Source organism: Crinia signifera, chromosome 5 (assembly GCF_055691185.1).
Source record: "Crinia signifera chromosome 5, ASM5569118v1, whole genome shotgun sequence".
Taxonomy (NCBI): domain Eukaryota; kingdom Metazoa; phylum Chordata; class Amphibia; order Anura; family Myobatrachidae; genus Crinia; species Crinia signifera.
The window spans coordinates 288,778,801-288,805,138 of NC_139221.1; the positions used below are offsets into that span (position 1 = coordinate 288,778,801).

At 42.3% G+C, this 26,338-nt stretch overlaps 1 protein-coding gene across 5 annotated transcripts in view; it reads right to left on the reverse strand.

Moving 5' to 3' along the window:
• Nucleotides 1-2,589: 2,589 nt before the first annotated feature.
• Nucleotides 2,590-26,338, reverse strand: part of PALS2 (protein associated with LIN7 2, MAGUK p55 family member) — a 105,917-nt gene continuing 82,168 nt past the window's right edge. For 4 of the 5 annotated variants that reach the window (XM_083189197.1, XM_083189199.1, XM_083189198.1 and 1 more), the window contains exons 10-12: nucleotides 24,091-24,293; nucleotides 21,442-21,570; nucleotides 2,590-8,425 (exon numbers count right to left, since the gene is read on the reverse strand). In XM_083189197.1, the coding sequence (XP_083045323.1) occupies nucleotides 8,249-8,425; nucleotides 21,442-21,570; nucleotides 24,091-24,293 (509 nt within the window). In that variant the 3' untranslated portion in view covers nucleotides 2,590-8,248. Of the gene's footprint in view, nucleotides 8,426-10,301; nucleotides 10,386-21,441; nucleotides 21,571-24,090; nucleotides 24,294-26,338 lie in introns of all 5 variants that reach the window. The other variant, XR_014475077.1, reaches the window with a different exon arrangement.

The window sequence follows — 26,338 nt, forward strand, 5'->3', positions numbered from 1 at the left end:
CGTTGCGTTAACAAAGGGGGGGGCATTTGACATAATAATTAACCATCATGTGGGTATCCAATTAAAACTCGGGTCTGGTGTGGCATTAACATTGGGTACAATGTAAAATCGGGTCGGTCGCATCGCATGCCATTGCGACCGATTTTTAAATTGTATGGGAAGGTCTTTGAAACCCGAAAATCGGGTCTGTCGGGTCCCATCGTATACCTTAAGTTATGGTATGCGATGGGACCCGACGGGCGCCGTGCTAGGAAACAAGTACCGTGTTTAGTACTGGCAACAGTGTGATGGGCTGGAATGATTACAGACATGAACTATGACGGTATTTAGCTCACGCAGTGTGTCATTATGTAAAGGACAGAGGGGAACTCAATGATGCAAGAGCTTGTCTGGGCTTAGCACATAGGAACAACCATATAATAAACAAGACAAGTTCAGTCAAATTTGTGTGGTTGTTTTTTTAAGTGTTACGGTTCCAATGCTGTAATCTCTGTGCGGCTTCTGTTATGTTACATTCTAATATTCATCTGACAGTTCCTCTGAGGGAGCTGGAAAAGCGAAGGGGCAACACCAGTCTGCGGAATGACAGGGTTCTGCAATGGTTTTCAATCTGTGCACTTACAGGCTCAAAGGCTGAGAATTCCAACAGTAACAAGGTCAAGAGCTCTCTAATTAACTTGGAGTTAGCAAAAGAATGTTGGCAATATCAATAGAACCAGAATTCTTCTGCTTAAATAACAAACACAAATGTACTTACGCTTCTCTGAATGCCCAGAAAATCCATTTGTATTGGAACTCGTATGCTCCTTTTATTACATCTAGTTTAGTCTAGTTTTTATATTTAATATGCTAAATAGGTTTAAAATGAGCTCGTTACGGTTTCCTGCAAGTAGATCAAATTATTATACGCATGGGTTTGGTATATTTTGTTGACATGAGAATGATTATAATGCCAACAAAATAGCCGGTACGTGCTTGCTGCATCATTGGGAGGGACTTAGAGCATGTTGACATAACCGGCGGCAGCGGCTGCTGTCCTAGACTGCAGTGCTAACCCAAAAATGCAGGGGGAGCTGGAAAGCACATACTTTATCAACATAGATGGGATGTTGTATGTAAAGCTCCATAGACACAGTTCAATTTTACTTATATAGGCAAAATTGAATCGGAATTGAACGGTTTTCAGCCGCATTCGATCCAGATTCAATCCCAATGCACGGCCAGTGACATCAAATACAGAAATAGGCTTTGCAGGCAAGACTATATAGTACAGATCTGTAAAATACAGTCTAAATCAAATGTGTACATGGTGCCATGCTATCCGATCCTGATTTGATCTCGATAGAATCGGGATTGAATAGAAAAATAATCGCACCATGTGTACACCACTGAAAATATCTGCTGGCAGCCTTAGTTAAGGAACAGCAGTCACCGCTGCAGCACAGGACCCAAGTTAACATGTATTTGGATAGGTGTTGGCTGGCTCCCCCCGCAGTCTTTGGTCGGTACTCCAGCCCATGGCGAGCAGCCGCTACTCATCATGACTTTCGGCATTTGGGTTGTTGACCTGGTAAAAGGAACCTACTAACAGTATATGTGAATACCAGATGTGCACCAACATTTTTAAAGAATTTATTTTGCTTATTTGACTTTTAATCAGGTGAGGTCTTACTTATTGTCAGTACGGTCCAAAAACATATCCAACAGTAATTAAACCAATGGTTGCTGTTATAGGACTGTAAGCATTGAAGTGTCTGAAGAAATTACATGGACCTCGCTTCACAATGACGACGTTTCGTTACATTTATTTTAAAACTGTTTCTAGTCACTGGATATTCTGGAACTAAATAATATTTGGTGATTATTGGACTTGTCAGATTAAGATAAGGTAGATAGATAAGGCAGGAACACAAGTCTGACTCACACTGTGGACCTTATTCTGGTTGACTCGCAAGGTTGCAAATTTCACACCAATTTAATCTATTGCTTTGACCATAAATAACTTAGGGTGCCTAGTAATGCAATTTGAGAACCACTGCCTTAAAATATTGTTCTACCACACCAGAACAAGTGCTGGCAGGACGCCAAGGAGCACACAAGGGACACACATAGAAGTGGAACTATTTCCTTTATCTGTATACAACTGGAATACTGTATTGACAGCATTATATGATTTTGAATAGACATCTTTTACCCACAGCATAGGAGACTATCTACCTGGGTTAGAGGGCATTTTTTAATAAAGGCCTTATCTTCTACTGAGTAATTTAAGGTCACTGAACGTTACCAGCAGAAAGATTCTTTTTACATCATCTATAAATCTGCCCAATCTATGAAAGACAATAATAACTATCAAGATAAAAAAAAAAAAAACCCTGATGAATTCCTAACCAGAACGAAACGCGTTGGACATTGATCAAAATCCTTGAAAATAAACAGAAAATGATTCCAGAAAAGAAAAAGCTACAAGCCTATCACTATTCATATTTTATCAGATATGTTTATGGACATTACATACTGTACTTAGGGTGCATAAGACACGTGAATATGGAGATTATATAGAAAAGGAAAAAGGCCAAACTTTCAATACTGAATTAGAATTTTATTTTCATATAATGTATTATCTTTGTGACCTTCATTTATTCAATATAAAATCACAAAATGTTAAATATATCTGAAACCATACTTTAAATGCACACTTAAAATGACAAACTAACGCATTTTGACTAGTTGATTTGTCCTTTGGAGAGATTACTCATAGAACACTCCCATCATTACCATTCAGGTGTATGCTTTGGTGTCAGGAGTCTAGAGAGAAGTCCTTTTTCAGTACAGGAATAAGACTATGCAGCTACTAGGATTTTGATATTAAACACTTGCAGACCTGTACATGCTAAATGTAAAGACTGAATCAAGTAAAGGATACAGCAGCAATCTCTTAGTAATAGTTATAAACCTTATATATATATATATATATATATATAAATTTAGTAATGGGTGAGTGGATCATTTACTCTCTCTATCCCCCCCCCTCCCCCGCAATGGTAAAAACTAGCACACAATGTACTAGTTAATGTAGCTGCCCGGTTATGTTGATGAAGTTACACCAGTTTAATGGAAACCGGTATCATTCAATAATGCAGACATCAATTTAACGCATTATACAAAGAGTTACTCTTCAGGAAAAAGAAGCAACAGATACAACAGACAGCACAAACATTGTTAAACCACATTTTTAAAAATACAATGGCAGGTTAATGTTGGAAAATAAAAAAAAAATACATAAAACTATTACAAGAGTAACCAATCTGATTGCATGTACAGGTAAATGTACAAATATTGGACTATGAGAATTTATAAAATATATAGAAGGATGCCTGATTTTATATAAATATGTATTCTCAAAACCACACAAAACATTTGAATTTGGTCTTAATCTAAAAGTAATGCTTTTTGCTAGAACACTGGAATAAGACCAATGATAAAACCTTGGTCCCAACCACACCATAGCTGCCTGTTAATAACTGATATGTAACACTGTCAAAAGTTTTGTTAACACACCTTAAGTAATATGCCCTTTAGACAACAGTGCAATTGTTGCTCCACAACTTAACGAAGGGCCAAAATATATTGATGGGGAATTTCACATTTTTAGCTGTTAAAATCAGCACAGAAAGTGAGAAAGGTAGAACATGTGTATCTTCAGCGTTCCGTTATGTTTACAGCTACTGAAATCAGCACAGATAGTCACCAGCTGTCCAGACATTAGTACATGTGTATCTGCTGCGTTCTGTTATGTATAATGTATATAGCTACTGAAATCAGTACAGATAGTCACCAGTCTTCTATAGACATTAGTACATGTGTATCTGCAGCGTTCCGTTATGTATAATGTATATAGCTACTGAAATCAGCACAGTCACCAGCCTTCTAGAGACATTAGTACATGTGTATCTGCAGCGTTCTGTTATGTATAATGTATATAGCTACTGAAATCAGCACAGAACATCACCAGCCTTCTAGAGACATTAGTACATGTGTATCTGCAGCGTTCCGTTATGTATAATGTATATAGCTAATGAAATCAGTACAGATAGTCACCAGTCTTCTAGAGACATTAGTACATGTGTATCTGCAGCGTTCCGTTATGTATAATGTATATAGCTACTGAAATCAGCACAGTCACCAGCCTTCTAGAGACATTAGTACATGTGTATCTGCAGTGTTCTGTTATGTATAATGTATATAGCTACTGAAATCAGCACAGTCACCAGCCTTTTAGAGACATTAGTACATGTGTATCTGCTGCGTTCTGTTATGTATAATGTATATAGCTACTGAAATCAGCACAGATAGTCACCAGTCTTCTAAAGACATTAGTACATGTGTATCTGCAGCGTTCCGTTACGTATAATGTATATAGCTAATGAAATCAGCAGCTAGTCACCAATCTTCTATAGACATTAGTACATGTGTATCTGCAGTGTTCCGTTATGTATAATGTATATAGCTACTGAAATCAGCACAGATAGTCACCAATCTTCTAGAGACATTAGTACATGTGTATCTGCAGCGTTCCATTATGTCTAATGTATATAGCTAATGAAATCAGCAGCTAGTCACCAGCCTTCTAGAGATGGTGTTACATGTGTATCTGCAGCGTTCTGTTATGTATAATGTATATAGCTACTGAAATCAGCACAGATAGTCACCAGCCTTCTAGAGACATTAGTACATGTGTATCTGCTGCGTTCTGTTATGTATAATGTATATAGCTACTGAAATCAGCATAGATAGTCACCAGTCTTCTAAAGACATTATTACATGTGTATCTGCAGCGTTCCGTTATGTATAATGTATATAGCTACTGAAATCAGCACAGATAGTCACCAATCTTCTAGAGACATTAGTACATGTGTATCTGCAGCGTTCCATTATGTCTAATGTATATAGCTAATGAAATCAGCAGCTAGTCACCAGCCTTCTAGAGATGGTAGTACATGTGTATCTGCAGCGTTCTGTTATGTATAATGTATATAGCTACTGAAATCAGCACAGATAGTCACCAGCCTTCTAGAGATGGTAGTACAGTACATGTGTATCTGCAGTGTTCTGTTATGTATAATGTATATAGCTACTGAAATCAGTACAGAACATCACCAGCCTTCTAGAGACATTAGTACATGTGTATCTGCAGTGTTCCTTTATGTATAATGTATATAGCTACTGAAATCAGCACAGATAGTCACCAGCTGTCCAGACATTAGTACATGTGTATCTGCTGCGTTCTGTTATGTATAATGTATATAGCTACTGAAATCAGCACAGATAGTCACCAGTCTTCTAAAGACATTATTACATGTGTATCTGCAGCGTTCCGTTATGTATAATGTATATAGCTACTGAAATCAGTACAGATAGTCACCATTCTTCTAGAGATGGTAGTACATGTGTATCTGCAGTGTTCCGTTATGTATAATGTATATAGCTACTGAAATCAGCACAGATAGTCACCAGCCTTCTAGAGACATTAGTACATGTGTATCTGCAGTGTTCCGTTATGTATAATGTGTATAGCTACTGAAATCAGTACAGATAGTCACCAGTCTTCTAGAGACATTAGTACATGTGTATCTGCAGCGTTCCGTTATGTATAATGTATATAGCTACTGAAATCAGTACAGATAGTCACCAGCCTTCTAGAGATGGTGTTACATGTGTATCTGCAGTGTTCCGTTATGTATAATGTATATAGCGACTGAAATCAGCACAGAACGTCACCAGCCTTCTAGAGACATTAGTACATGTGTATCTGCAGTGTTCCGTTATGTATAATGTATATAGCGACTGAAATCAGCAGATAGTCACCAGCCTTCTAGAGATGGTAGTATATGTGTATCTGCAGTGTTCCGTTATGTATAATGTATATAGATACTAAAATCAGCACAAATAGTCACCAGCCTTCTAGAGACGTTAGAGCATGTGTATCTGCAGCGTTCCGTAATGTATAATGTATATAGCGACTGAAATCAGCACAAATAGTCACCAGCCTTCTAGAGATGTTAGAGCATGTGTATCTGCAGCGTTCCGTAATGTATAATGTATATAGCGACTGAAATCAGCACAAATAGTCACCAGCCTTCTAGAGATGGTATTACATGTGTATCTGCAGTGGTTTGTTATGTATAATATAAATGGTGTTTAAAGTATAATGTAAATAGTGCTTAAAAAATAATCACATGTTGAGCAGAACATCATTTTTTGTCAGTTTAGCTTATTCTTGTATGGAACACATTCCGAACCACATTTGCAAATGTATCTGTCAGCTGCCTGAGGTCTGCTAAATGGCTTTATTAACCAGTCAGTACATCAGGCTTTCAGTCCACACTAACAAAACTAAAGTGGCATTTTCCTCCTTAGTGAAGCCACCGTATCATTACTCCTGGCTTAATTACTGGAAGAAAAAAAAAAAATAATTCTAGGCTGGCAGTGTACAGTGCACTTCAGCAGAAAAGGACAAGGTGAAAATGCTGAGAGCTTGGTTACACTGGTCTGCTTGTATCTCAGTAACCGCCTACCTGGAAACCTACGCCTGAGACTGAGTATATTACATCTGGCTCAGTTACTACAGTGCTAGTATCAGTTAACATGACATTCATATTTCTAAGAGACATTGGGGGAAATTTACTAAGATGCAAGTTTTATTTCACAACCAATCAAATATGTGAGACCAATCAAATACTATCTATTATCTTCTAGAAGGTGCTAAAAAAAATGAGAAGTAGTTTCTGATTGGTTGCCCATAGCAACATCCCATCTGAAATACAACTCACATCTTAGTAAATTTCCCCCATTGGCTGCAATGTTTTCAGCACTGAGGTGGCCAGGAAGTGACATTATCCTGTAGATGAGTGTAACTTCTGACTGGAACGATTGTATTTGGGTCAAAGTAAAGGGTGTAAAGAGGATTGTATCGGGACACAGACAACATTATCAATCACACATTGGTGACAGCAGTGTATTTTTCTATAACGGATTACTGGGGTATTTAGGGACCTCCATACTCTAAGCCGCTAGAGGACTCTTACCCAATAATCTTCGTTTATGTGCACACGCCACCTTTTTACTATATAGGAAATATGCACATTGTTGAAGAATTAACGGCTGCCATTTATTCATTAGGTTCAAATGCATAACTAAATAGGGTATACAGTACCTTCAGTAGTAGCCATATGTATGCAGACAATGGTCCTTATTCTGGTTCACATGTGCAGGGAGAGTTAGATTTGGGCAAGTTATTTTGTTTCTGTGCAGGGAAAATACTGACTGCTTTATTTTTACACTGCAATATAGATCTCACTTTGAAGTAAAATCCCACCCAAATCTATTTCTCTCTGAACAAGTAACATCTGCCCCCCTGTAGGGCACATAGTTTTGTCCATTTGAGAAGGAATTTGCCTTTGTGAGTGAACCAGAATAAGGGCCAATATCCATAACCATGCACATTTATTCATGAGGAAACCGGGACAACTCGGCTCATGGTGATAGACTGTGCGATGAACCAGTCACTTAGAAAATGCAGACGGGCTACACTGTATATAGGCGATATCTACGGTACATTAAGTGTTATAAGGGAACCGTGTGCACAGACAACACTCTTGTAAACAGACGTCCTCTGAAATAGATTTTACTAGAGCAATAACGCGAAGCGTTAGGAGTATGGATAGATACCTTTTATAACTGGGCATGGCACAGTGAAGATCTGCCCTAGGACACTAAAGCAATGCCAACAAGGATTGATGTTGCTGCATTTCTCAGAGAAAAGCAAGTTCCTTTCCTACACATACAAACGCAATTTAATCCATGTATCAAACAGACTTACAAAATGATTTCAAGTATCCTTTATGTCACAGTGAAAATGTAAGACCAAATGTTGATGCCAAACGTTCTTCGATGAAAAAGGCATATGTACCAAATTAAAAATCACAAAAATGCTTCAACGCATTTCCTTCATGTATTATGTATGAATAGAAAGATTATATTTTAAAAAGTTATAAAAATTAAAATAAATTACATATTTAAGTACACTTTCCCTTCGAAACCTTATATAAAAATTCTGAACAGTGTACGATCCTTTAAAATCCCTACAAGGGGAACAAACGACATGGGTGCCGGAGGTCTGTTCCCTGCTTTTGAGCCGTTTAGTGTCTTTATTAATGATAAATAAAATCTGAGCTCAAAGAAGAAGTCAATAGACCCAGGTAATCGGAACCCACTGCTGCTCCACCCGAAGCTTATCAACCGCTGCCTGGAGCTTCTCAAAGGCTTTGTCCAAGTTGTCGTTTACAATAGTTAAGTCGAAGTAATGGTTGTAAGCTCTCATAACCCGAGCACTTTCATCAACCGTTTTCTTCAGATCGGTGTCCTAAATTGAAGGAAGACAAAAATTAGGAAACAAGAAAAGTGTCCTAGATGTGTATAGACTTGGGGACAATCTTATCCTATAATAGTTCTCCCTAATTCCCATATTACAGATAATCATATCATTTCGTAAGTCTCCAATATTTTCCTAAGGCCATACACTCCAAATGTTATATTTTCTAGTTCCATTAATAATAAATCACATGCTTCTATTATACCTGTTCCACATTAGGAATCACATAGTCAATGTAGTAATCATAAGAATTATGGATAAAAGGAGAAAATGCAAATGACCATGCCGTTATGATAATGAGTTATCATTTTGCTTCCGTTATAATGTTTGTATCCTTAGACGCAACAAAGTACAACATAGAATACAGTGAGTTGACAGACATCTGGGTACATGTTTCCTAGCACAGCGCCCACATGGCATCTTATGCATTGTATCGCATGCCATATGCCCGCATGCGATGCAATTTTAAATTGTATAAGCACCCGAATGGGTTTTTTCAATGGTAAATGGCCCCCCTATACGATTTTTTTATTGTATAAGCACCCTAATGGGTGGTTACAATGTTAAATGCACCCCCACTATCAACACCAACGCGAAGGGGCGGCGGTACGCATCCTCTGACCTTTTCATACCCCCACTATCCACGTCCGCATGGAGTTGATATTATATGGTGTGGCGAGAGCAGCGAGCCACCGAGCCCGAAGCACGCCACTCTATCTAAAATAAACTCCACGCTGACAGGGATAGTGGGGGTATGAAAAGGTCAGAGGACGCGTACCGTTGCGCTCGGCACACTTCAGGTTGGCGTTGATAGTGGGGGTGGCGTGGGGGTGCTTTTAACATTGTAAGCACCCATTACGGTGCTTATACAATTAAAAATCTTATAGGGGGCACATTTAACATTGAAAACACCCATTAGGGTGCTTATGCAATTTTAAATCGTACACCATTGTATATGGCAAACAATGCGATGGTATACGATTTAAAATTGTATAACATCGGCTGCCATCGCGTAACATCGCATCGCATCCCATCGTATGGCTTATGGTATGTGATGGGATGGGCGCCGTGCTAGGAAACAAGTACCAAACATCTGTTATATTTTATACAGACCACTATATGTTATAGGGAACAGCACTAAGGGCCTTATTCTGGTTCACTCCTTCTGGCTAATTCCTTCTCAAATTGACAATACCATGTGCACTGCAGGGGGGGCAGATGTGACATGTGCATAGAGAATTACATTTGGGTGAGTTATTTTGTTTCTGTGCAGGGAAAATACTGACTGCTTTATATCAATACTGCAATATACAGTAGATCGCACTTTGAAGAGAAACCCCACCCAAATCTAATTCCCTCTGCACAAGTTACATCTGCCCCACCTGCAGTGCACATGGTTTTGTCCATCTGAGAAGGAATTTGCCTCTAAGAGTGAACCAGAATAAGGCCCTAAGTGCTCTGATATGTGATCTTCTCTCATATGTTCTAAATATGTTGCAGCTATTGTATAAAGACATTAATGATTACTAATAAAAGCTGTAATTTTATTTCCTGGCCAGTGGCCGAGACACAACATTACTATGTCTACAGTATATTCCCCATTTTTCTATGGAGATCAAAAATAATAAAATGTGTCTGTCCCCACTTTCAGGATAACCTTATACCTTTCAGGATAACCTTATACCTTTCCCTTTTCTATATAACATAATGAACGTCATTGGATCTGCAAGGAACAAAAATATATCCCCCAGAAAGAACATACCAAACAAAAACCCCGATATTCAATAACGATATTCTCATGGATTAACGGAGTTACTGTATAACACCAACTGCAGGCACCTGTTAAGCCCTGAAGTCTATTCTTTACCGTCATTGGCTCCAGAACCAATACTGTTCATACACTGCCTGATAGAATCTCAAGATCTGACCAATGGGGAATGGGCTGTGCTTACTGCAAAAAATAATGAGAGATGAATGGGCACAATCTGCACTTCACTAAATGATGAAAGTGGCTAAATGACTGACTGCACTCTGTAACATGTGAAAGTAAAACAATATATTACAGACCTTTGTTTTTGCTCATTAAGGGCCAGATGTATCAAGCTTCAAAAAGCAATAAAGTGGAGTGTGATAAGTGGAGTCATTCAGACCCAGCCTATAACATGGCAGGTAGGAGCTGATTGGCTGGCTGTTTATCACTCCTTTTTATCACTTTTTGAAGCTTGATACATGTGTTGACCATTTATTGTTATACACTGAAAGATCATTTAAAACTGTTGCATCAGATCGGAATGGGATCATTCGTCAGACTGCATTTAGGTCTACAAGCATAAGGTCGACAGCTGTTCGGTCGATCTGACTGAAGGCCGACAGCTGTTCGGTCGATCTGACTGAAGGACGACAGCTGTTCGGTCGATCTGACTGAAGGTCGACAGCTGTTCGGTCGATCTGACTGAAGGTCGACAGCTGTTCGGTCGATCTGACTGAAGGTCGACAGCTGTTAGGTCGATCTGACTGAAGGTCGACAGCTGTTAGGTCGATCTGACTGAAGGTCGACAGCTGTTAGGTCGATCTGACTGAAGGTCGACAGGTGTTAGGTCGACAGGTGTTAGGTCGATCTGACTGAAGGTCGACAAGTGTTAGGTTGATCTGACTGAAGGTCCACAGGTGTTAGGTCGACAGGTGAAAAAGTCGACACGGGTTTTTTTTCAAGCGTCGACACAGTCAACATAGCACCGTGTCCCCTCGCATGGCTCGCCATGCTTCGCGCACGGTGCCTCGCTACGCTCGCACACTATTTTATTCTCCCACCACACCCTAGTGGATGGTAGGGCATCAAATACCGCCTGTCGGCACATGTCGACTCATAAAACAGTCAAATGACTCATGTCGACATTTTGCATGTCGACCTAATGACCCTGTCAACCTTATAAAAGTCGACCTAATGACCCTGTCAACCTTCAGTCATGTCGACCTAAATGCAGGTCGACCTAGTGGTGTAGACCTAAATGCTGTAGACAATATGACCGTATCCCATCAGATCAAAGGAGATAGCAGTAAGTATAGTAAACATACATTGGGTTTAAAAAGTATTTTGCCAGCCACCGATTGTGTAAGTTGACCCACTTAAAAATATGAGAGAGGTCTGTAATTTCCATCATAAGTTAAGGAGAGGATGAATGGGGCCATGTATCGTGAGATTTTGGCCAAAAACCTTCTTCCCTTAGTAAGAGCATTGAAGATTGAACGTGGCTGGGTCATCCATCATGACAATGACCCCAAACACTGCCCAGGCAACTAAGGAGTGGCTCCGTAAGAATTTCAAGGTCCTGGAGTGGCCTAGCCAGTCTCCAGACCTCAACCCAATCGAAAATCTGTGGAGTGAGCTGAAAGTCCGTGTTGCTCGGGACAACCCCCCCCCCCCCCCACACACTGTTTGTCTCTCACAGTAGAAGCGTACCTATGATGGAAATTACAGACCTCTCTCATCTTTTTAAGTGGGTCAACTTACACAATCGGTGGCTGGCTACTTTTTTGCCCCACTGTAGTTGTAGGGTTACCCAGATATCAGACACTGCAAAGACAGCATATTTAGAACTCAGATTTCAAGCCCTACTATCCACTAGTGCTTGGAGGGAGAATAAAATAATTTGCAGAGCGTAGCAAGGCACCATACCCGAAGCATGGCGAGGGCGGCATTCGGGCCCAAAAAGTGAAATAACCCATGTGGACCTTTTGACTGCCGACCTTGTCCATGTCAACCTAATGCATGTGATCCTGTCGATCTTGGCCCATATCGACTGTCAGTGATCGACAATGCATGTCGATCTTAGTACTATCTACACTATGACCCATATCCATTAATGCAGAGGCCGCTGCATATAGCCGCAGCCTAGCAGTTTTGGTGGCCGCACTCGCTGTTTCCACCTCGCTTTTTAGAAATAGTGAGGTGGAAGCGCTGAGCACAGGGGGTCAGTTGAATTCGGGCGGGCTATGACGGTGAGCAATAGGCCCTGATCGCCTTCATGGCTGGCCTGATCGGCAATGAAAATAGCCCTAAATGTTGTAGACAATCTTCTGATCATTTCCTTCTATGGACAAGATGAAGCTCTAGATGTCGGATCGGCTTATCATAACATAGAGCCACCTGCGGTTTAATGAACTTACATGGTCTTTGCTAAATCACTGATCATTGCAAAGCAAAGGACAGACTTCAATATTTGTTATTTACAAACTATTTTGCACTTTTTTCCCAAAACCAAATTTGATTCATATCCCAATTCTGTTGTTTAACTAGTTCCTCTGTAAGAGGATGATCCCACACCGATAATGCTGACAGAAGGGCCCAAGGAAACGGCAGTGATGACAGAATGGAAGCTGCGGACTAAAGTGTGCAATCCACAATAAAAGTAATAAGTTACAGCAAAGTATAACAGCAACGTGAAAGGAGATTTGTAGCATAACAGCAGATTGTGCTGGAAACATGGGTGTAGTCATTTCTTTACACACGCCGAGGAAGCTGATATCAGCAGGTGGGCTGTAATACAATACAGACACAGGAAACAATATTTTCTTATCAGATTTTTGTTTGTAAAGATTAGAAGGATTTAAGCACAGAATGGCGCTATACAGTGGGGAGAGCAACAGGAGAATGGTTCAGTGGACCAGACTGACAACACCATGCTGAGAAAATCTATCAAAGAGGGAAAAAAAGAAACGTCTATACAACTTAAGGTTTCAAAAAAGAGCCGTCAAAAGAATCGTCTGATCAAAGCCGCTGCCGGCAATCACACTGCCAAACGACTTCATAAAGGAAAGGATAAATGGGGAGGATAAGAGGCAACATTCACAGATCACTATTACACTGACACCAGACAAATTAGGACACACAAAGCAGACCTGTCACCTACAAGCAATGAGACATATGTCAAGAGATAGAACAGTGTTACAATCACATAGGGGTAAATGCAATGGTTTTTGTGAGCGGTGACAGGGAGCAGTGCTGCCTGCTCGCTGTCACAGCGAGCACGGTCAGTATTCAACTGACCCCCCCTCGCCCAATCCGTTTCCACGAAGTTGGGTTTTTACAGTGGCGTGGAAACGGCGTGTGCGGATGCTAAACTAGCGAGGCTCTGTGCTAAATGTAGCGGGCTCCCTGCCACGAAAAGAATTATCATTGGTGGGTTGGGAGCTCAGGGCTCAGGATTCTAATACCATAATAACGACCGACCAATGATTTTGGGCACAATCCCAGGGCAAGTTGATGACAATGTACCCATACATACTCTGACAGTTGGTCAGATTTTGTACAATAGCCGATGAACACTGAAAACTGTCCTATGCTTCTTTTCTATTTCATATGCAGAACAAGAAAACTGGGAAACAACCAGAAATGCCATTATTGTCACATGCAGGGTCACAGGCAAAATGCATGTAGAAAAATAAGCATAAGACCCATGACCAGTGCCTTGACTTCATTTATATGAGGCGCTTCATTTGTCTACTATGTAATGAGCTGGTGATACCACGCCCCTCAGTACAGCTGCAGTGAGGTCAGCTTTACACTGTACAACAGACTCATTAATATTGTGAAATATACATGTTGGGATTTAATGGTCCATTGTGACTTTGTACCACCATAATTACAAACACATCCGATAATCGATCAGTTCCTGACCATTATTCTTCCTGTATTGACAGATTTAACTTGGTAAATATCAGGTGCATTTTATCGCCCAAAGCACGTTTCTATTCTATTCTACAGTCAGCCATAGAAGTGTATCAACTTTATTGGCCATGTATGCGTGCGCACACTAGGAATGTTTTGTGGATTACAGTGCAGCATCAAACTGGGGTAAGGGGGGGGGGGGGGGGGGATTACATACATTACATAAAGACATTACATGCATTCCATTTCTAGCTACGACTATGGTGGATAGGTCGCCAAGTAGGGACACGTTGTTTGGCTGTTGATATTGGGATTGCATTCGCTTTGATTGGATTGTTCAGGTGATGGACGGCTAACGGAAAGAAGCTTCTTGCGGATCTGGACGTTTTGACGGGGATGGACCTGAACTGTCTTCCGGATGGTAGGATGTCGAACAGGTTGTGACCAGGATGCAGCTTGTCCTTCCCGATCTGTACTAGGTACTTTGACATTGAATGATTTTCTTTGTATTAGTGCTGTGTCCAGTGCATTAAACAGTGAAATTAACAGATGTGAGATAGATCGGAAGACACTAGTGTCCAAAACTTTAGGTAAAGGCACACACAAACCCCTTCACTGCAGGAGAGGGAAGGTGGGTCAGATCATTTGAGATAGATAGATGATAGATACTAGGTGCTTTCACGACAAAGTGCCCCAGTTTGTGAGTGGGACAGTATACTCTTCCCCATCTAATGGAAACGATTTATTACCACAGCACTGGGCGATATTGTGTGGTGAGGAGCAGACAATAGCTGCAAAGGGCCACATTATTTGAAACAGGGCTCCCCTTATTTCCTATGTGAATGGCCACACATTTACAGATATAATTATGGGCATAATAGGGCACATAGCAGTATTTGCTTTCCATTGTAAGAAGAATGGCACAAGTGTGTTTGGCAGTTATATCTGTAAAAAGAGGATTTTGTTTACCTACCGGTAAATCCTTTTCTCATAGTCCGTAGGGTATACTAGGGAATCAAGTAAACAATGGGGATGTCCCACAGCGGGCGGGAGAGTGCTGAGAACCTTGTAAAACAGAATTGCTGAATTGGAGGTCCTCCTCAGTCAAGGTATCAAACCTATAGAACTTGACAAAAGTGTTGGGTCCTGACCAAGTGGCCGCTCTGCACAATTGTAGGGCCGGAATTCCTCGGGCAGCTGCCCAAGACCCCACTGACCTTGTCAAGTGCGCAGATATGGAAGCTGGTGCTGGAACAGCAGCCTGAGTGTACGCAAGTTAAATAGTCAGTCTAATCCACCTGGCAATGGATTGCTTGGACGCTGGACAGCCAATCCTTTGTACATCATATAGAACAAAGAGAGAGTACGACTTTCTGGTATAGGCCGTCCGGGACACATAGATCCTTAAGGCCCTAACCACATCAAGATTTACTGGAACCACTATGAGTTGGTTGATGTGGAATGCTGAAACTACCTTGGGAAGAAACTTAGGCCCCGTGCGAAGTTCAGTCCTATCATGAAAAATCAAGTACGGACTCCTGCAGGAGAGTGCTCCAAGCTCCGAGACCCTCCTTGCTGATGCTAAAGCCAACAGTAGAACGGTCTTCCAAGTGAGAAACTTAACAAACCATGATGATTGCAAGAATTCCAAGACCAGGTTTAAATCCCAAGGTGCCACTGGGCACACAAATGGGGGTTGGATGTGTAAGACCCCTTTCAAAAATGTCTGTACTTCAGGTATTGAAGCTAACTGTCTTTGGAATAAAATTGATAACGCAGAAATTTGTACTTTGATGGGACCCAGGCACATTTCCAAATCCACTCCCGCCTGTAGGAATTTCAGGAAATGACCCAATTTAAACTCAATAGGAGAGAAGCGATGACCTTCACCCCATGAGATATAACGTTTCCATATACGGTGATAATGTTTCTGGCTTCCTGGCATTGAGCATAGTAGGGATAACTGCACTAGGAATACCCTTGCAAGCTAGGATCTCCCTTTCAACCTCCACACCGTTAAATTGAGCCAAGGTAAGTCGTGATAAACTAACGGCCCTTGTTGCAGAAGATCTGGTCACTGAGGGAGTGGCCAATACGGTGCCAGGAAGTTCACCTGAACGCTCTCTCTTTTTATACGCTTGAGAAGCCTTGGAATCAATGGAATTGGAGGGAAGACATAAATGAAGCGGTAATTCCAAGGTGCGGTTAGGGTCCACCTGCACCGCCTGAGGATCCCTTGTCCTTGAGCAAGAGAGAGTGGAAGCTTCTTGTTCTGGTGGGAGGCCATTAAATCCATCTGTGGACACCCCCATAGGCTGACTAAAGTCTAGAACTCTTGAGGGTGAAGGCTCCACTCTCCCGGGTGTAGAATGTGTCTGCTGAGGAAATCGGCTTGTCGATTTTGCATTCCTGGAATGAATACTGCCGACATGGCCACAGCATGAATTTCTGCCCACTGAAGTATCCTTGAAACTTCCCGCATGGCTGCTATGCTTTTCGTTCCCCCTTGAAGGTTTACATACGCCACCGCCGTGATGTTGTCCGATTGTACCTGAATCGGTTTTCCTCGAAGAAGAGCTGTTGCTCTGAGCAGGGCCAGGTAAATGGCCCTTAGCTCTAACACATTTATGGGAAGGCAGGTCTCTTGAGGTGACCATAGTCACTGAAAGCGAACCCTTTGAGTTACCGCCCCCCAACCTGTCAGGCTGGCATCTGTTGTGATTAGAGTCCAGGGATGAATCCCAAAACTCCTTCCTTCCAGGTGTGATGAGTTTAGCCAGCATAGGAGGGAGATCTTTGTTTTTGAAGACAGAGTGATTAGGGAATGCATGTGGAGATGCGAGCCAGTCCACTTGCTTAAGAGATCGCGCTCAAAGGTTCTCGCATGAAACCTTCCGTATGGGATTGCTTCGTACGCTGCCACCATCTTCCCTAGCAGGCGAATACAGGAATGAACTGAGATCCTGCGTGGTTTGAGCACTGTTCGAACCAAACTTTGAATCGCCTGAACCTTGTCCATGGGAGGGAAAATTTTCTGGGCCACAGTGTCCAGTAGCATCCCCAAGAATAGGATTCTTTGAGAAGGAATGAGCTGCGACTAAGTTTAGCATCCACCCGTGGGATGATAGGACCTCCAAGGTGGTGTGAATGCTGTCCCTCCAGTTGCTCTCTGGTATCAGCAGGTCGTCCAGGTAAGGCACTACATTCACTCCCTTGTGGCGGAGGAGGAGCATCATCTCTGCCATGACCTTTGTGAATATCCTTGGTGCTGTGGATAGGCCAAAGGGTAGAGCCTGGAACGGATTGTGGTAATCTAGGATTGCAAATCAAAGATAAGCCTGATGTGGCGGCCAGATTAGGATGTGGAGGTAGGCATCCTTTATATCGAACGACGCCAAGAGCTCCTGATCCTCCAAACCCGCAATGACCGCCCTCAAAAACTCAATCTTGAATTTGAAGGTCCTTGGATACCTGTTGAGGAAGCGGAGGTTCAATATGGGTCTTACTGAACAGTCAGGCTTTGGTACTACAAAAGTACTAGTCCTTCCCCTTGAGGTGGGGAGGAACCTGGACAACTACGTGCTGGTGAACTAGCTTTTGAATGGCTTCCAGAAGGATTCTTTGAGAGTCCTGTGAAGCTGGTAAGCCTGATTTGAGGTGAGGTAAATCCCTGCTCTGAAAATCCAGTCGATAGGTTTTCTGGGGTTTCCCCCGTTTTGGTTCAGGGTCAGCCGCCCACTGGCGTAACCACAAAATCCTGCGTGCAGACACTGCCACAGTGGTGGTGCATGCAGTCTACCCATTCTTGAATATGTTTAAGAAGGGTGAGCGAATCCACCTGAGGATTGTCCTCCTGTAAGTATTTTTGGATCGTCACAGCCCATTTGCTAATGGCCTTTTTTTATCCACATAGATAGACTTCAAACAAGTCTCTAGTTTTCGGTCTCCAGAGTCCTTTAAAGAGACCACACCTGGGACAGGTAAGAATCTTTGGTACTTGTGTAATATCTGGACGCCCGATTATTTGATGGTATGCCTTAACTTAAGGCATACAATCAGATGCGATGCGATTTTGCGGTAAAATTGCGTCGATCGCATCGCGACCAAATCGCATGCGATGGACGCGATTTTCCATAGGATTCAATGTTAAAATGGTCCTGTTCATTTCCCCACTATCCAAGTGGGCATAGAGTTGATTTTATATAGCGTGGCGAGCACAGCGAGCCACCGAGCCCGAAGCGTGGCGAGCCCCGCAAGGGGACGCGGATTACTTAAAATGTATTCCGTGTCCGCTCGCCACGCTATATGACATCAACTCTATGCCAACTTGGATAGTGGGGAAATGAACAGGACCATTTTAACATTGAATCCTATGGAAAATCGTGTCGATCGCATTGCATGCAATTTGGTTGCATGCGATGCGATTTTTTCAGACCAGTTCTCAAAATCGGTTTTCCAGTTATTACACAAGTACCGAGTCTAAAAACAGAAGTATCCACTGTCTGATAATTCTCCCAGACCTTTTTATCTTCCTGAGGAAAAGGAAAAATGGACAAGAACCTCTTGGCACCTTTTTATCCAGGTGGTCCCAAGTTTGTTTGAACTTTTTATTAAATTCCGTGGATTATAGGGAACGTAGCAGTGGACCTTGGTTTTGTTGAAAAAAACATTTGCTTAGTTTTCTCTTCTAATAGCAAAGATAAGGGCATCTACCTCTTGAGGTTGGGATTCCTCCATTACCTCAGTAATATCCACCTCCTCTTCCTCCTGTTCATCCTCCTCTGTGTCTGAACCCAGAAGAGGGGGAAGAGAACGTTTCTGAGGAGCCAATTTGGGTGGCCGAGGCCTATGAGCAGAAGGCCCTGCCATGATATCAGAAACATTTTTCTGTAATTCCTGGCTCTCTTGCCTTGCAACAGCCAGTTCAGGGGAAATAGAGGACATCATGCCCTTAATGGACTCTAACCATGCAGGTTCCTGCATTAGTACAATTTTCACACAAAAGGGACCCCTCAGGTGCAGGGGAAAATTTTGTGTGGCAAATCTGACAAACCGACTTTTTTCCTGTCATACCTGAGCAGTGAAAAGTACACGCTATACCATATATCTATACTATATACTCCCGCAGCCAGCGCCACCACCCAGGCCCCAGTAGGGACAGAGAGAGAGAGAAAAGAAGACACCAGAGTAACTCAGTCAGGCTTCTATTTAGCAGCGTTTTGTGTAAAGTCCTGTAGAAAGACTACCGGTTCACCAACAGACCCCTTCTGGAACAATGTCCCGTCAGCGGGTTGCGGACCATTAACCCATCAATGCAGCAGGAAGCCTGGTACTTGCTGCAAAGTTTTAAAAAAGTCAAAGAAAATTCTGAAAGAAAAAAACTCTGGAGCTCTAGAGTGTGCTACCGGCCGAGGGTACTTTTTTCTAGACTGGGCTGTGGGAGGGGGCATAGAGGGGAGGAGCCAGCACACAGGAGGTTGAATTTTATCTAAAGTGCACCGGTCCAATGGACCCATCTATACCCCATTTTTTACTTGATTCCCCAGTATAAGTGGCTACTTTGGCAAGGCAAAAATGTACATTCAGTATTCTAAAAATATTTTGTTTTAATCTCCAAATATTTATTTGTTCCATGCTACAAAGAGGATTGAGACATTCAATTAAAAACTGTAAAGCTGGCAGGTACCAGCGTCAGACATTATGGCAGTGGTTCCCAAACCTTTGAGATCCATGCAGGATGATATAGCCCAAAACGAGCCAATTTACATACAATCTCGACCGAATGTATGTAAATCGGCCGTGTTTTGGGCCATTTTGCTGCCCTTTTAAAGTGCCCCCGATCCGATGCGCGGCTCCGCGGGTCGTTAGGTCCTTTCTGAGATCCTACCTGCTGCAGGTAGGATCTCAGAAACGACCATTGTAGAGGGTGCGGGTCGCGATCACATCAGGGGCTTTTTCTGTGCCGGTCGGCAGCTCCATCAGCTCGTGAGCGGATCGTACGTTCCTGTGACGACCCGCTCACGAGCAGGATCGTTCTGGTGTGTACCCAGCATTAGGATCAATTCAGTAGTGATGGACAGGACTCATCTCTGTCTGTCAGCACATTCTATGCTTTGCAGCCACAAGCACTGGCTTTTGCCTGTTAGATTGACTATAAATAATTTACATTAGTCCTGGACCTCTAATCAAGGCACTTCTGCATGTGCTCTGAGGCACGCCAGGGTGCCACGCGCACGGTTTGCGAAGCACTGGATTATGGTCTCATTAGCATCATCCAAATATATGTGGAACTATCCTAATTTAGTTACTGCATCTAGTGATATAGGCCAAATCAATTGCGAGTATAATGTATGTGTTTTTAATGAAAAAAGTGTCTTGATAAAGGGGGTTTTATTATATAATGAAAACAATGAACTACACCAGTGGTGTTACTTTTCTGAATGCATTCTTTGATCTGACCATAGAAGTAGGTGGTGACTACATTGAGATCTAGCTGCACCCTCTTCAAAAGTACAGACTCTCACTTTTATCTACCCATATATTTTTTTTCCTGTTAGAAATCTGTATACAAAGGTGCACATAACTAGGCTCCAAAGAGTGACATTGCGGAGATGCAGCGCCAGGCGCAGAACTATCCAGGAAATAACAGGGGCAGAGTGTCCATAGTTTAGAATCTCTGAAAGATATCACCCTCTCTAAGCCTCATACACACGGTGAGATATTGGCTGATGGGCCAATTTTGACTAAGCAATTTTGACTAGATGCACAAGAGATTTGGGCTAGATTAGCTGGAGATTTTGACTAAACGATATGATCTAGTCAAAATTGCCTTGCCTGCAGTCTATCTAGTCAAAATCTCACCATGTGTACACCCCTTTAAGGTATAGCCCTCTGCATGGGGACACAATATTGTGAAGGACACACACATGGCTGCAATGTCACATTGTCAGACCGTCTGCAGTAAAGCCATAAATCACAGTCATATAAAGTAATTGCTTAGAACAGTTTGCTAATATTATAATAGAGGACACAAATGGAGAGGTTGCTAGGAAGTGAGCAAATGCTGCTGCGGAATTACAGAATACCCATCTGAACATTAGTATTTTTTTAGGCAATCCCTAATAGAATGCATGCATATTAATCAGATAAAAGAATATATGTAACCAATGCAATATCATGTGCTCAGTGCAAAATTCTTGTATCCAGTGATCATATTCACTGAACTTTGGTTCAGATCTGATTTGAAAGACAAATGTTAGTGTGTGTGCCTATTCATGGTGTTGCCTTGTACTGTAGAAGGGCAGCGATGATCTGCTGGGAGTGACGCAGTGTTACTTACAGTGAGCAGCTTCGTTGTGATTCCAGCATCCACCACTGCTTTGTGCATGTTACGCAATGTCTCCAGCTCTGGCGCTGCAATGAATACTACATACGGCATAAACTCAGAAGTCCTTAGCACTTTCAATGCCTGTAGGAAAGCAAAGTCACAGTTACTGTAGTTTCATTAGCACACAATGTATTGCAGTAATTAGGAACTACAACGCTGACACAGGAGCAGATTGCTGGCACCTAGAAGACATAAGCCATATGGTGTATGTTCTAGTTACCAATATACAGACAGCTTTTTTTTAGAAGAGATAAATTACTGTATAAAAAGATAACTCTACAAATGCATAAAGTCTAGTGTCCAGTTGTGTGTCTCCAAAACACTGCCATCTGTTGGCGAGTGAAACTACATTTTTCTCTCTCACACATGCACAAACACAGAGGCAGTCACAAGGAAGCAGACTAGTTTTGAAGGCATTTGCTTCAAGCGTATTATATATCTCAATTGACTGCTTCCATGAAATATCTGGGTGAAAAAAAAATTGTAAGGAGAGGTGGCAGGTGGCTGTGTCCAAGCAGTCAGTGAGAACTGTGAGGGAGGTGCCACAGTACTGAGCCCAGGCAGACAGCCAGAGAGCTGTGAGGGAGGTGCCACAGTACTGAGCCCAGGCAGACAGCCAGAGAGAGCTGTGAGGGAGGTGCCACAGTACTGAGCCCAGGCAGACAGCCAGAGAGAGCTGTGAGGGAGGTGCCACAGGATGGAGTCCAGGAAGACAGTCAGGGGTGAATTTATGAAGCTTGGAGAAGTGTTATCTATCCCCATAAAGAACGTTATGAGCAAGGTGATAATGGTTCAGCCAATCAGCTCTTACCTGTCAATTTACATATTGTAGCTGATTGGCTGAACCATTATCACCTTGCTCATAACGTTCTTTATGGGGATAGATAACACTTCTCCAAGCTTCATAAATTCACCCCTCAGTGAGAGCTGTGAATGAGGTGCCAGGGAGCCGTTGGGTAGATGAATGAAGCAGTAATAAGAGAGGAGAAGTGATAAAGTTCCTGGTACTTTATCGCCAACCAATCAACTCCTGAGTGTTAAGTTACAGACCGGGTTTAAAAAGGAACAGTTATGAGATGATTGGCTGGTGATAAAGTACCAGGCACAGTCTGACTTCTCCTCCCTTATCACTGCTTCATACATCTACCCCTGAGTCCAGGCAGACAGCCAGTGAGAGCTGTGAGGGAGGTGCCACATGACTGTGTCCAGGCAGACAGCAGGTGAGAGCAGTGGAGATCTAAGAATCTACAATATATACATGAAAACATCTGTAAACAGTTTTGTATATAAATGCAAATGTTAGAATTGGAACTTAAGTAAACTGTGTTAGATAATCCGTTTTCAACTGTATTCTTATGCATCAATTGTATCATGAGGGAAGGGTTATATAGCAGCCTCTCCCTGACATCACTGGGAAAACAATAATAGCATTATATCACAGGTATGTCTGAAAAAAATGGTATAGCTGTACCAGGTCCTATGAAGCCTTGCCCTTGCAATCAAAACCGTTCATATGAAAAACAGATACCGGCTATTGATTAATGCAGTACTTCTTAAACTCTGTCCTCAAGGCAACATAGAAGTACAGGTTTTAAGGATATCTATGCTTAAGCACAGGTGACTTCAACCAGAGATAATGACTTATCTGTGAGTGCGAAACCTCCACCGCTGCGTGTATGACCCTTTCATCATCCCCACTGCCGCAATGGTGCATATAATCAGGAGCTGGGAGCAGCAAATATCACATACAGTAGCAAACTCTTATGTGCCCTCTCGGCCTTTGCCCCGTACCTCTGGTAACCTCGTCTGCAATATTGAGTGGATCTATGGTGGAGTTTCTATTACATAGCGACTACCCTTTTCTGACATGTTAGTCGCTTCTGCTATTCTCCCGCTACAGTGCACAAATTGCTACATTTTTACGTTTATGTTACGGATCGTAATAATTATTGTAGAAAATGTTTTAGGTGTTTGTATGTTCAATCTGTGGTCACAGAAACGATAGTGCTCGGCCAGCAGGCGACACCTGTAGAACCACAAGTTACCTGCCTTTTGGTGTAGACTGCCAGCCAGTCTTTGCTGTAGAACACTATAATATATATGTTTAGGACACTTATTTCAGCAAGCACTTTTACTAGAGTGGAGTATAATATTTTGGGATGTGTGTCCCCAAAAAGAAGAGAGGTAATTAGTAATATGTACAGCTGGTCTACTCTCTGTAACAATCTGTGCTCGGAAATGCTATACAATCTGAATTTCAATATACAGACCGGTACGGCAGGGCACAACAAATGTATGGCCCCTGCGGATGATTGGTATAAAATACTAGTTTGACATAATTATATAAAGCAGCTTAGTCACCTTGGGATGCTAAACGCTGTATAAAGCATTCAGCCGTGAAGCCTTCAGCATTTATACGTGTTCTGCTCACAGAAGTTCTTGCAGACTTGTACTATTGTCAGAATTTAGATCAAATGGATTACATTATTTTCATTATAATTTAACATCTGTGCTACAATCTGAAAGCATTTTTACTTTATACACAGACCATATATACACATTTATATAAAAATAATAATAATAATAATAATAATAAATTACCTGGGGATTTACATCTAATATACATGTTCGTCCAGCCATTACAACTTCATGAATGGAATCTATTTTTGTGCCATAGAGATTGCCTTCATACTCTCCGTGTTCCAAGTATCTGCCCGCTTTCACATCAGCTTCCATTTCCGACCTGGATACAAATCTGTATGCATGGCCATCTTTTTCATCTTCTCTTGGCTTGCGGGAAGTGACTGCAATAGATTTAGGAGGGAGTAAATGGTCGATTTTGTTTGCTTGTCAGAATCTCGGAAGATCATAAGGCTGTAAAGATGCTGAGACTTTCCGAGAACGCCAAGGCAGAAAATGGTAAGATTGCTCAACAAGCTGGAACACGTTTTTAGCAAGTTCTAAGCCTCGTGTAGCAAAGCGCAGCAGAAATCATTCATGGCACAATCTGAGCCTGCATTATCGTTCTCAGATCACGGGCAGCAACATCGCTGCTTTTTCCTCCCACCCATTAGAGATGCCCGGAGGAGAGATGTTAAGCCTAAAGATGACCATACACGGTACAATATTTCTGTGCGTTTTGAACTAGATCGCATAGTTAAAAAAGCACGGGCTGCACAGACTTTATGTGATGTGCGATGAGATGCCCGTGGGAGCGTGCATCGCTCGGCACCCATGCACCGTGTATGGGCACCTTTACATATGGCAGATATGTGAGCAGCCATGGCACATTCTGCCAAACCGAAATCCACCTATTAATGTCTTAATGCTCATATATGTCAAGGCATTTGCTATTACAGGTTAAGTATCCCTTTTCCAAAATGCTCGGGACCAGGAGAAATTTGGATAATGGATTTTTCTGTATTTCTGAATATTTTGATATTTCAATTATGTATCTTGCAGTATCTTGCATTTATGCTGTATAAACACATAAACCACATGAAATACACAAATATATTTTATGTGTTCATAAAACAAAGTTTCAAAACATGAAACAAAGTTTGTGTACTCTCTCTGGCACTGAATTTAAATGTCAATCAATCATTTTCTTGCACATATATGTGCCAGTTACATATCATGTCCCCAGTAGTGCCAGTTACATATCATGTCCCCAGTAGGGCCGTTACATATCATGTCCCCAGTAGGGCCGTTACATATCATGTCCCCAGTAGGGCCGTTACATATCATGTCCCCAGTAGGGCCGTTACATATCATGTCCCCAGTAGGGCCGTTACATATCATGTCCCCAGTAGGGCCGTTACATATCATGTCCCCAGTAGGGCCGTTACATATCATGTCCCCAGTAGGGCCGTTACATATCATGTCCCCAGTAGTGCCGTTACATATCATGTCCCCAGTAGTGCCGTTACATATCATGTCCCCAGTAGTGCCGTTACATATCATGTCCCCAGTAGTGCCGTTACATATCATGTCCCCAGTAGTGCCGTTACATATCATGTCCCCAGTAGTGCCGTTACATATCATGTCCCCAGTAGTGCCGTTACATATCATGTCCCCAGTAGTGCCGTTACATATCATGTCCCCAGTAGTGCCGTTACATATCATGTCCCCAGTAGTGCCGTTACATATCATGTCCCCAGTAGTGCCGTTACATATCATGTCCCCAGTAGTGCCGTTACATATCATGTCCCCAGTAGTGCCGTTACATATCATGTCCCCAGTAGTGCCGTTACATATCATGTCCCCAGTAGTGCCGTTACATATCATGTCCCCAGTAGTGCCGGTACAGATGTCCCCAGTAGTGCCGTTACATATCATGTCCCCAGTAGTGCCGTTACATATCATGTCCCCAGTAGTGCCGTTACATATCATGTCCCCAGTAGTGCCGTTACATATCATGTCCCCAGTAGTGCCGTTACATATCATGTCCCCAGTAGTGCCGTTACATATCATGTCCCCAGTAGTGCCGTTACATATCATGTCCCCAGTAGTGCCGTTACATATCATGTCCCCAGTAGTGCCGTTACATATCATGTCCCCAGTAGTGCCGGTACAGATGTCCCCAGTAGTGCTGGTACAGATGTCCCCCAGTAGTGCCGGTACAGATGTCCCCCAGTAGTGCCGTTACAGATGTCCCCAGTAGTGCCGTTACAGATGTCCCCAGTAGTGCCGTTACCGATGTCCCCAGTAGTGCTGGTACCGATGTCCCCAGTAGTGCCGTTACAGATGTCCCCAGTAGTGCCGTTACAGATGTCCCCAGTAGTGCCGTTACAGATGTCCCCAGTAGTGCCGTTACCGATGTCCCCAGTAGTGCCGTTACCGATGTCCC